Source organism: Thalassophryne amazonica, chromosome 19 (genome assembly GCF_902500255.1).
Source record: "Thalassophryne amazonica chromosome 19, fThaAma1.1, whole genome shotgun sequence".
Lineage (NCBI taxonomy): Eukaryota > Metazoa > Chordata > Actinopteri > Batrachoidiformes > Batrachoididae > Thalassophryne > Thalassophryne amazonica.
The window spans coordinates 21,853,400-21,867,339 of NC_047121.1; the positions used below are offsets into that span (position 1 = coordinate 21,853,400).

The following is a 13,940-nucleotide window of genomic DNA, read 5'->3' on the forward strand; positions in this document are numbered from 1 at the left end:
AATCAAAATGCACTGACAATAATTCCACACGCCTAACACTGCCATACCTACTAATCAAAATGCACTGTGACAATAATTCACAATGGAATAAAACCTACTAATGAAAATGCACTATGACAATAATTCACACTGACTTAAAACCTACTAATCAAAATGAACTGTCACAATAATTCACACTGACTTAAAACCTACTAATCAAAAAGCACTGTAACAATAATTCACACTGACTTAAAACCTACTAATCAAAATGCACTGTAATAGTAATTCACACTGCCTGAAACCATACTAATCAAAATGCACTGTGACAATAATTCACACTGACTTAAAACCTACTCATCAAAATGCACTGTAACAATAATTCACACTGACTTAAAACCTACAAATCAAAATGCACTGACAATAATTCACACTGCCTGAAACCATACTAATCAAAATGCACTGTGACAATAATTCACATTGCTATAAAACCTACTAATCAAAATGCACTGTGACAATAATTCACACTGCCATAAAACCTACTAATCAAAATGCACTGTAACAATAATTCACACTGCCATAAAACCTACTAATCAAAATGCACTATGACAATAATTCACACTGACTTAAAACCTACTCATCAAAATGCACTGTAACAATAATTCACACTGCCTGAAACCATACTAATCAAAATGCACTGTGACAATAATTCACATTGCTATAAAACCTACTAATCAAAATGCACTGTGACAATAATTCACACTGCCATAAAACCTACTAATCAAAATGCACTGTAACAATAATTCACACTGCCTGAAAACCATACTAATCAAAATGCACTGTGACAATAATTCACACTGCCTAAAACCTACTAATCAAAATGCACTGTAACAATAATTCACACTGCCTGAAAACCTACTAATCAAAATGCACTGTGACAATAATTCACACTGCCATAAAACCTACTAATCAAAATGCACTGTAACAATAATTCACACTGCCATAAAACCTACTAATCAAAATGCACTGTAACAATAATTCACACTGCCTGAAACCATACTTATCAAAATGCACTGTGACAATAATTCACACTGACTTAAAACCTACTAATCAAAATGCACTGTAACAATAATTCACACTGCCTTAAAACCTACTAATCAAAATGCACTGTAACAATAATTCACACTGCCTGAAAACCATACTAATCAAAATGCACTGTGACAATAATTCACACTGCCTTAAAACCTACTAATCAAAATGCACTGTAACAATAATTCACACTGCCTAAAACCTACTAATCAAAATGCACTGTAACAATAATTCACACTGACTTAAAACCTACTAATCAAAATGCACTGTGACAATAATTCACACTGACGTAAAACCTACTAATCAAAATGCACTGTAACAATAATTCACACTGCCTGAAACCATACTAATCAAAATGCACTGTGACAATAATTCACACTGCCATAAAACCTACTAATCAAAATGCACTGTGACAATAATTCACACTGACTTAAAACCTACTAATCAAATGCACTGTGACAATAATTCACACTGCCATAAAACCTACTAATCAAAATGCACTGTGACAATAATTCACACTAACTTAAAACCTACTATTCAAAATGCACTGTGACAATAATTCACACTGACTTAAAACCTACTAATCAAAATGCACTGTAACAATAATTCACACTGCCTGAAACCATAATAATCAAAATGCACTGTGACAATAATTCACACTGCCATAAAACCTACTAATCAAAATGCACTGTGACAATAATTCACACTGCCTGAAACCATACTAATCAAAATGCACTGTGACAATAATTCACACTGCCATAAAACCTACTAATCAAAATGCACTGTGACAATAATTCACACTGCCTTAAAACCTACTAATCAAAATGCACTGTAACAATAATTCACACTGCCATAAAACCTACTAATCAAAATGCACTGTGACAATAATTCACACTGCCTGAAACCTACTAATCAAAATGCACTGTGACAATAATTCACACTGCCATAAAACCTACTAATCAAAATGCACTGTAACAATAATTCACACTGCCATAAAACCTACTAATCAAAATGCACTGTAACAATAATTCACACTGCCTGAAAACCTACTAATCAAAATGCACTGTAACAATAATTCACACTGCCATAAAACCTACTCATCAAAATGCACTGTAACAATAATTCACACTGCCATAAAACCATACTAATCAAAATGCACTGTAACAATAATTTACACTGCCTGAAACAATACTAATCAAAATGTATTGTAACAATAATTCACACTGCCATAAAACCTACTAATCAAAATGCACTGTAACAATAATTTACACTGCCTGAAACCTACTAATCAAAAAGTACTGTAACAATAATTTACACTGCCATAAGCCCTACTAATCAAAATGCACTGTAACAATAATTTACACTGCCTGAAACAGTACTAATAAACATGTATTGTAACAATAATTCACACTGCCATAAAACCTACTAATCAAAATGCACTGTAACAATAATTTACACTGCCATAAACCCTACCAATCAAAATGCATTGTAACAATAATTTTCACTGCCATAAAACCATACTAATCAAAATGTATTGTAACAATAATTCACACTGCCATAAAACCATACTAATCAAAATGCACTGTAACAATAATTTACACTGCCTGAAACCCTACTAATCAAAATGTATTGTAACAATAATTCACACTGCCATAAAACCTACTAATCAAAATGCACTGTGACAATAATTCACACTAACTTAAAACCTACTAATCAAAATGCACTGTAACAATAATTCACACTGACTTAAAACCTACTAATCAAAATGCACTGTAACAATAATTCACACTGCCTAAAACCTACTAATCAAAATGCACTGTGACAATAATTCACACTGCCATAAAACCTACTAATCAAAATGCACTGTGACAATAATTCACACTGCCATAAAACCTACTAATCAAAATGCACTGTAACAATAATTCACACTGCCTGAAACCATACTAATCAAAATGCACTGTGACAATAATTCACACTGACATAAAACCTACTAATCAAAATGCACTGTAACAATAATTCACACTGCCTTAAAACCTACTAATCAAAATGCACTGTAACAATAATTCACACTGACATTAAACCATACTAATCAAAATGCACTGTAACAATAATTCACACTGCCATAAAACCTACTAATCAAAATGCACTGTAACAATAATTACACTGCCATAAAACCATACTAATCAAAATGCACTGTAACAATAATTCACACTGCCTAAACCTACTAATCAAAATGCACTGTAACAATAATTCACACTGACCTGAAAACCATACTAATCAAAATGCACTGTAACAATAATTCACACTGACTTAAAACCTACTAATCAAAATGCACTGTAACAATAATTCACACTGCCATAAAACCTACTAATCAAAATGCACTGTAACAATAATTCACACTGCCTGAAACCTACTAATCAAAATGCACTGTAACAATAATTCACACTGCCATAAACCTACTAATCAAAATGCACTGTAACAATAATTCACACTGCCATAAAACCTACTAATCAAAATGCACTGTAACAATAATTCACACTGCCATAAACCTACTAATCAAAATGCACTGTGACAATAATTCACACTGCCATAAACCCTACTAATCAAAATGCACTGTAACAATAATTCACACTGCCATAAACCCTACTAATCAAAATACACTGTAACAATAATTTACACTGCCTGAAACCATACTAATCAAAATGTATTGTAACAAGAATTTACACTGCTATAAAACCTACTAATCAAAATGCACTGTAACAATAATTCACACTGCCTGAAACCATACTAATCAAAATGTATTGTAACAATAATTCACACTGCCATAAAACCTACTAATCAAAATGCACTGTGACAATAATTTACACTGCCATAAAGCCTACTAATCAAAATGCACTGTAACAATAATTTACACTGCCTGAAACCATAGTAATCACAATGCATTGTATCAATAATTCACACTGCCATAAAACCTAATAATCAAAATGCACTGTAACAATAATTTACACTGCATGAAACCTACTAATCAAAAAGCCATGTAACAATAATTCACACTGCCATAAAACCTACTAATCAAAATGCACTGTAACAATAATTTACACTGACTGAAACCCTACTAATCAAAATACATTGTAACAATAATTCGCACTGCCATAAACCCTACAAATCAAAATACACTGTAACAATAATTTACACAGCCTGAAACCATACTAATCAAAATGTATTGTAACAATAATTCACACTGCCATAAAACCTACTAATCAAAATGCACTGTAACAATAATTTACACTGCCTGAAACCATACTAATCAAAATGCATTGTAACAATAATTCACACTGCCATAAACCCTATTAATCAAAATGCACTGTGACAATAATTTACACTGCCATAAAGCCTATTAATCAAAGTGCACTGTAACAATAATTTACACTGCCTGAAACCATAGTAATCACAATGTATTGTATCAATAATTCACACTGCCATAAAACCTACTAATCAAAAAGCACTGTAACAATAATTTACACTGCCATAAAACCTACTCATCAAAATGCACTGTAACAATAATTCACACTGCCATAAAACCTACAAATCAAAATGCATTGTAACAATAATTCACACTTCCTGAAACCATACGAATCAAAATTTACACTGCCATAAACCCTACCAATCAAAATGCACTGTAACAATAATTTACACTGCCTGAATCAATACTAATCAAAATGTACTGTAACAATAATTCACACTGCCATAAAGCCATACTAATCAAAATGCATTGTAACAATAATTTACACTGCCATAAAACCATACTAATCAAAATGTATTGTAACAATAATTCACACTGCCATAAAACCATACTAATCAAAATGCACTGTAACAATAATTTACACTGCCTGAAACCCTACTAATCAAAATGTATTGTAACAATAATTCACACTGCCATAAACCATACTAATCAAAATGCATTGTAACAATAATTTACACTGACATAAACCCTACTAATCAAAATGCACTGTAACAATAATTTACACTGCCTGAAACAATACTAATCAAAATGTATTGTAACAATAATTCACACTGCCATAAAACCTACTAATCAAAATGCACTGTAACAATAATTTACACTGCCTGAAACCATACTAATCAAAATGCACTGTAACAATAATTCACACTGCCTGAAACCTACTAATCAAAATGCACTGTGACAATAATTTACACTGCCATAAACCCTACTAATCAAAATGCATTGTATAATTAATTCACACTGCCATAAACCTACCTAATCAAAATACACTGTAACAATAATTTACACTGCCCTGAAACCATACTAATCAAAATGCTTGTACAATAATTCACACTGCCTATAAACCTACTAATCAAAATGCACTGTAACAATAATTACACTGCCTAAAACCATACTAATCAAAATGCATTTAACAATAATTCACAACTGCCTTAAAACCTACTAATCAAAATGCACTGTAACAATAATTTAACACTGCATGAAACCTACTAATCAAAAAGCCATGTAACAATAATTTACACTGCCATAAAACTACTAATCAAAATGCACTGTAACAATAATTCACACTGCCATAAAACCTGCTAATCAAAATGCATTGTACACAATAATTCACACTGCATTAAAACCTACTTAATAAAATGCACTGTGACAATAATTCACACTGCCTGAAACCATACTAATCAAAATGCATTGTAACAATAATTTACACTGCCATAAACTCTACCAATCAAAATGCACTGTAACAATAATTCACACTGCCATAAAACCTACTAATCAAAATGCACTGTAACAATAATTCACACTGACTGAAACCATACTAATCAAAATGCACTGTGACAATAATTCACACTGACTATAAAACCTACTAATCAAAATGCACTGTAACAATAATTCACACTGCCATAAAACCTACTAATCAAAATGCACTGTGACAATAATTAAACACTGACTTAAAACCTACTAATCAAAATGCACTGTGACAATAATTCACACTGCTTAAAACCTACTAATCAAAATGCACTGTACAATAATTCACACTGCCATAAACCTACTAATCAAAATGCACTGTAACAATAATTCACACTGCCTGAAAACCTACTAATCAAAATGCACTGTGACAATAATTCACACTGCCATGAAACCTACTAATTAAATTGCACTGTAACAATAATTTGCACAGCCTTTAACTGTACTCATCAAAATGCATTGAAATAATAATTCACACTGCCATAAAACCTACTAATCAAAATGCACTGTAACAATAATTCACACTGCTTTAAAACCTACTAATCAAAATGCACTGTAACAATAATTCACGTGGCCATAAAACCTACTAATCAAAATGCACTATAACAATAATTTACACTGCCATAAAACCTACTAATCAAAATGTACTGTGGCAATAACTTGCACCACCTTAAACTGTACTAATCAAATTTTCATTGCCTTAAAGCATACTAATGAAAATGCACTGTAACAATATTTTGCACTGCTGTAAACCATACTAATCAAAATGCACTGTAACAATAATTTGCACTGCCATAAACCGTGCTAAACAAAATGCACTAACAATAATTCACACAGCCTTAAACAGTACTAAACAAAATGCACTGTAACAATAACTGAAGAGGACTCCAATGTTAACTGATAAACTACCTAAACAGATATTATTCTGTAAATTATGTCATAATCGGTTTGTATCCTATCCAGTAGATTAATGCAGAAGCCCCACAAAATTATTACCTCCGCTGAGGAGGTAAAGTTTTCAAGCCTGAATTCTTTCTTGCTGTGTTTGACTGCATCTCAGTTCACAATCACAAAAAGAAATGAAGAGATTTCAGTGTTTGATAAGTAGGCTTTGGTTTAAGGATGTTTTTATTTGATTTTGAGGCAGGAATAGATCCAAGATCATTTTTTTTTATTATTTTTATAATAGCTCCCAATCATTTTCATGGGTATGGGGCTATGTGAAAAAAAAAAATCAGGCCTCTTGAGACTTCAGCACAGTCAAACCATTCATAAGCATGCAACATTGCATCAAAGACACCATAGACCCAGCTTGGTTCCTGGATGAGGTCTTGACCCAGGTCAAGTACTACTCCATTCCCACATCTGTAAAATAACCATCTATCTGCCAAAACTTGGTGCCCCTATCATTGGGCAGTTTTGCCCATAATGTAGCAAAATGTGGAAAAAGTGTAGCACTGTGAATACTTTCCAGATGCACTGTAACGATAAGTCCCACTGCCGCAAACCGCACTAATCAAAATACACTGTAACAATAATTACACTGCCTTAAATCATACTTCACCACAGTCAAACCATTCATGAGCATGCAACAATGCATCCAAGACACCACAGACCCAGCTTGGTTCCTGGATGGGAACCACCCAGGTCAACAACCAGTCCATTCCCACATCTGTAAAATAACCATCTATCTCCCGAAGCCCAGTGAAACATGGGTGTCCACTTGGTCTTCTCCAGCTACTGGGGTCCACAACACTCAGACACCTATGTGCTGTATCATGTACAAAGAAATATGCCGCACAGCCAAAATGTTAAAGGTGGCAATGCAAGTTATTCCAGCGGTACCCAAGGATCCTCTAAAGATACCTAGTACCAAAGACATCCACTCAGCCTTCCACAAATCTAACCAGGCCTGTGAAGGTGCTTGAGATAAATTAGGATATTCTGACATTGTGCTGTGATTTTGTTTTAACTGTGGCATAATTTTCAAGATCACTGGAAGACTGTCCTGAAGCGCCAGGGTCATGCTAAACTTATACTACGGGAGTGCCCCAATTGTTTTTGCACATCACATGGTATAAGTCAGATTGTTAGATAGCCTTCAGTTAATTCAAAATGCTGCAGCTAGAGTACTGACGGGGACTAGAAGGAGAGAGCATATCTCACCTATATTGGCCTCTCTTCATTGGCTTCCTGTTAATTCTAGAATAGAATTTAAAATTCTTCTTCTTACTTATAAGGTTTTGAATAATCAGGTCCCATCTTATCTTAGGGACCTCGTAGTACCATATCACCCCAATAGAGCGCTTCGCTCTCAGACTGCAGGCTTACTTGTAGTTCCTAGGGTTTGTAAGAGTAGAATGGGAGGCAGAGCCTTCAGCTTTCAGGCTCCTCTCCTGTGGAACCAGCTCCCAATTCAGATCAGGGAGACAGACACCCTCTCTACTTTTAAGATTAGGCTTAAAACTTTCCTTTTTGCTAAAGCTTATAGTTAGGGCTGGATCAGGTGACCCTGAACCATCCCTTAGTTATGCTGCTATAGACGTAGACTGCTGGGGGGTTCCCATGATGCACTGTTTCTTTCTCTTTTTGCTCTGTATGCACCACTCTGCATTTAATCATTAGTGATCGATCTCTGCTCCCCTCCACAGCATATCTTTTTCCTGGTTCTCTCCCTCAGCCCCAACCAGTCCCAGCAGAAGACTGCCCCTCCCTGAGCCTGGTTCTGCTGGAGGTTTCTTCCTGTTAAAAGGGAGTTTTTCCTTCCCACTGTAGCCAAGTGCTTGCTCACAGGGGGTCGTTTTGACCGTTGGGGTTTTACATCATTATTGTATGGCCTTGCCTTACAATATAAAGCGCCTTGGGGCAACTGTTTGTTGTGATTTGGCGCTATATAAAAAAAAAATTTGAAATTGAATTGAATTGATTGTTTCATCAACAAACCACACAACAGATCACACACCAGTTTGTCATATTGACAGACCATGTCCTTCTGGATGGGACAACAGAGTTTTTAACAGAAAACTGTTGGGCCCTGGTAGAGTGGGATTAGGCTCTCTGAGTGCTTCTATTTACTTTATTTTAATAGTGACACTTGTTATGAGCAAAGCTCTTAAGTAACTAAAGCAACACATGCCTGTTCCCTCGTAACAAATGCATAAACTAGGCAACTCAAGTTTTTTGCTCAACTTGAAGCAGGAACTGGCAAGCAAACTTGTTTCTATGGAACTCAAATATTCCGAGGCAAAAACTGTTTGTAGGACTTTTCCTAAATTAAACTCAGCTGTCATTGTGCGGTGAAACTAAAACAGCAAAGCATTTGTGAATGGCAATTATAAACTTCTCCACCAACGAAGGTTATGTTTTCATCCCCGTTTTTTGTTTGTTTGTCTGTTTGTGAACAGCCTTGATCTGACAAATTTGCATATATTGTTATTAAATTTTTACTGAATTACTAGGTCAAAGGTCAAAGTCAGGAAAAATCCCTATCTTGAACTTTGAACGAATTTTCGAAAAGTCAGAACTCAAAAAGGAATTTCTTTCAAATTTGAGAGGGATCTTTTATCATCTGACAAAGCTGTAATCTGGATTTATCACTTGACAAAATTTGATCTGGATCTGATCCGGATTGTGAATTTTGTGGTCAATTGAATTTAATAATGAGAAGCCCATTTGGTTTACATTTTGCATTATATCTCAATCAAAAGTGCATCAGTCACTCTCATTTGTCTGTTATTTACCTTCATCACCAAAACTGGATGGAGGTTCCAGTTTTAATGCCCATTTGTCTATCTCACTGGCAAATCTAATGAACTGTTCCAAAAATTAAAGGGCTATGTTACACCCAAATAATGATATGCTATTTCCAAGTTTCTACTTGCCTACGTGGTTGTTAGTCCTTGCATGGCTGACATCATACCTAACAAGTCATTCTCATTGTGTCTTGTGCAGCAACACTACCTCCAAATTTGGTGACATGAAATATGGGCTTCCACAAGGGTCCCTTTCAGGTTACCTGCTTTTCTCCCTTCATATGGCACCCCTTGGGCATATATTGTAGCATTTTGGGATTACCTATCATTGCTAAACTGATGACACTCAGTTGTACATTCCAATAACAGCTGGTAATCTCATCCAGATAAAATTTTAGAGGATTGCCTAGAGTCAGTGAAAAGCTGGATGTCTAGCAATTTCCTGCTTTTAAACACTGACAAGACTGAAATGATTATTCTTGGTCCAGTGAGACATCTGCATCAGTTTAAACAACTAACACTTAGCCTCGGCTCATGTGTCATACATCAAACTGAGAAAGTGAGGAACCTTGGGGTAATTTTTAATTCCACATTGTCCTTTGACCTACACATTACAGATATTACAAGGACTGCTTTCTTCCAATTGTGAAATATAGCGAAGCTTCATCCCATCCTGTCTATGACTGATGCTGAGACACTGATTCATGCATTTGTCTCTTCCAGAATGGACTACTGTAATGATCTACTTTTTAGTTTACCGCATTCCAGCATTAGGGGTCTCCAATTGGTTCAAAATACTGCCGCCAAACTCTTGACAGAAAACAAAAAGTTTGACGCCATTACACCCATTTTGACATCTCTTCACTGGCTTCCTGTCTCTGTGAGGTCAGATTTTAAGGTTCAGCTATTAACCTACAAAGTTCTTCACGGACTGGCACATCCCTACTTAGCTGACCTAATTAAACCCTATGTACCTGCCTGAGCTCTACATTCTCAGGGTACAGGACTACATTGTGTCCCTAGGGTGAATACAAAGTCTGCAGGCCACAGAGCTTTCTCTTATCACGCATCTGCTTTGTGGAATAAAACAGTAAGTAAGACTTTCAAGTCCAGAATTAAGATGCATTTATTATCCCTTTCATATGGCTAGCTTACTGGCATAGTATGGTAGTTCTATGCTTCCTATCATTATAAATTAATATTATTAGTAACGGAACAGGTCTTGGCCTCAAATTCATCTAAATTCTGGGTCTGTTAGTGAAGCTTCGGGATAGTGGCCGGCAATCACCTTAATCATTTATCTGCTTCCCTGTTGATGAATTATACCTTATACCTTAGTGGTTTTCCTGGCTGACTGATTCTGCTCTTTTTCTCTCTGTCTGAGGTGCAGAGGGCAATGCATGGGATTGGTGTCTGTGGACAACATGATGCTGGTTTGACCATGAGATGCCATGCCTGAAGCTGATGTAGCAGATGTTTTGATTTTTGATGTTTGATGTTTTGACACCCCCAGTAGACAACACCCCCTCTAAGAAACCTAGATCCGTCCCTGTATCTTCCAGTTATCAGTTGGAAAGTGCCAAAAAGCAAACCAAGTGCATGAACAAAAAACATACTCCTGATATTTGATCACATGTAATTTAGCTTATGAAAAGCCACTTCTAACAGGAGTTTGACCTTGAAAATTTTTTCCAAGGTAAAAATTTGTGGAATTAAAAACTCGCATTGGCGGAGGTTTGTGCTCTATGAGCGCAGTGCTGAGCTTTGTTGTAATTCTGCAGCACAGTTTGGTTAACATTATTTTCATCTACCCTTTTTATGAGTTTTCATGTTTTAAATATCTTGGATTAACTGCATCCTAGAACAGATCATTTTATAATCAAGTTTCCTGGCCCTTAAACTTGGTCCCACCTGGTAGATTAGAAGCAACAATAGGAAATTAATGTGAAATGCCAACGGGAGCTTTATCTAAATTTGTCTCTTTGTCTCTGCACTATTTCAATCTTTGCTACCACTTATCACAGTGAACAGTGTGCTCTTAGTTCCTCATTGTAATTTTTTTGTGTGTCTTCATCTGCTATGCACCTTCTTACTTATTGTTCACTTGATTGTCAGATATGTTTGTCTTATTGACTACTTTACTGTCAGAAATGTTTTCACCCTGAGATGGTGGGAAACATAATTTCAATTGCTTTGTATGTCTGGTACATGTGAAGAATTGACAATAAAGCTGACTTTGACTTTGAAAAAATTCAAAAATGCATTCATCTGCTTGCTGATATTCTCAATCAAGCTTACTACTGCTAATACTGCTACTGTTGCTACTACTATTATACTTAATTCCTGAACAAAGCTTCACTCACAGTCTCGGATGTGTCTATTTTTGTTAAATGTTTCAGCACTGGAAATTGCATAGGCCTACAAATAATTTGTGTAGTTATACAAGTGCATCTCAGTTGTATTAAAATGATGGATTTTCAATAAAAACTATTGCTATTCCTTGCTTTTCCTCATCATACAATACATAATCTTCCTGCAAATGCACTCACTTACTTCCAAATACCACATCAGTATTCTTTTAGAACCACAGCATATGTGTATCACTGAGGGCCTTTTCACACATAGTACGAATAAGTACAACTCAGGGTGACTCACGACGGAACAGCTTGTATGAGCGAGCCACGAAAACATGGGCAGGCATGCACAATGCCGCTGCAACAGTTCGTGCACACAGGAACATACAACATTGTGGAGAACAATAAAATAAGAACCAGCTGTATAATTAGTGAATATCACGGGGTTGCTATAAATAATACATGAAAGTACATAAAATACATAAATAATACAGAACCCCGTGGTTAAATAACCCTGGTTAAATAAAAAAATAAATGTCACTCATGGGATTCAAGCCTGTAAGCTCTGATTACCAGATGGAAACTTTACCACTGTGCTACCATCACTGGGCTGTAATCAGTGTGGAAAAATGCTTGAAATCAACAAGGACATGGAGGAGGTGTGCTGTGTGCCACCACTGCAGCGAGGCGCAAATGTGAAAGATGTTTTATATCTTTCCATGTGAGGACAGCAGGCAGAGACATGCTCCTCATGGAGGAATGTTGTAAGTTCATGTCCTTCCAAACACAGAACATGTCCTCCAGCAGAGATGTCCAGGAGCAGAGATCTTTACAGCCACAGCTGTGAGCAGACGCACCCCCATCCGTTCAGTGCCCAGACCAACGTGTCACTCTGTGTCATGTGTTATGTGATGTTATGTTATATCACTGCGTATGTAGGTTTTGTGGTAATTATATAACTGTCCTGGCGGTGGTTTCTGTGCTTGTAATGTGTGCACTGAGCAGTCATCCAGCTGTCAGTGTGTTGTGATCACTGTCCGGCCCCATTGTGATCAGATATGTACATACATATAAGCATTTTATGCAAGTGTGCCCCCCAACACATCTGCCATGCCGGGGACGGGGGGGAGCAACACACACGCACACGTGCGTGACACATTCACCACATGTGTGTGGCTTTTTGCAGCTCCACAGTTGTGGGGCATTTAGACAAATTTCAGATCCAGCTCGACAGTGACTGTCTGCTGACTGTTGTGTTAATAGTGCGAATGGCCACACATTTTCTAAGTGCCATGCGAGCGGTGTTAGATGTTCATGTGTGTCAGCTGGAATTTGGCTGGCACCTGCTGTGAGAGGGTTCGATGGCTCTCACAGCACACACTCTGAATTTTAGCCGCTGGTGTGCGCAAGTAGTTGTAGCAACAGGTGTACGACATGTTAGAGGCAGCTACAATTTTACATTTTTTGCATACAATTCCTGCTTCATGTGCACTTCACGCACAAGTCGACCACATTCGTACTATGTGTGAAGGGGCCCTGAAGCATAGATTTGTGCACGCGAATGTCTATGCATTTTTCTGTTGTATGTCTGCAATGCAGAATACCTTACCCTCTTACGTAGGTTGCAAGTGAGGATGAGGTTGCGTGAGAAGGAGTTAGCAAAGGCTGTGTAAAACTCCAAAACCTTTAGCAAAGCTTCTCTCTTGATGACGTGGAGGTCGCAGTACGTCAGCGCTCGGACGTTAGCGCATGCATGTGCCAGGGTGGTTTCTTTCCAAAAGACGTCACCAAACACATCACCTTTACCTAAAGAGCACAAGAAATAAAAATAAATAAATAAATAAATAAAATAAAACAAGGTGTTTAAAATAAGCTTTAAAATGACTTGCAGTTTACCAGTGAGGTCAGTGGAAAGTTATTCCATAACTTGGAAATGTTCATGTATCCATCCCCTGACTTGTCTTAAAAACAAACAAACTTGGTTGTAAAAGTACTAATTTA

The 13,940-nt window shown here is 36.4% G+C and overlaps 1 protein-coding gene across 3 annotated transcripts in view; it reads right to left on the bottom strand.

Moving 5' to 3' along the window:
• Window positions 1-13,940, bottom strand: part of kcnh5b (potassium voltage-gated channel, subfamily H (eag-related), member 5b) — a 575,581-nt gene that overhangs the window by 124,930 nt on the left and 436,711 nt on the right. For 2 of the 3 annotated variants that reach the window (XM_034194844.1, XM_034194842.1), the window contains one exon: window positions 13,549-13,745. In XM_034194844.1, the coding sequence (XP_034050735.1) occupies window positions 13,549-13,745 (197 nt within the window). The remainder of the gene's footprint in view (window positions 1-13,548; window positions 13,746-13,940) is intronic. The other variant, XM_034194843.1, reaches the window with a different exon arrangement.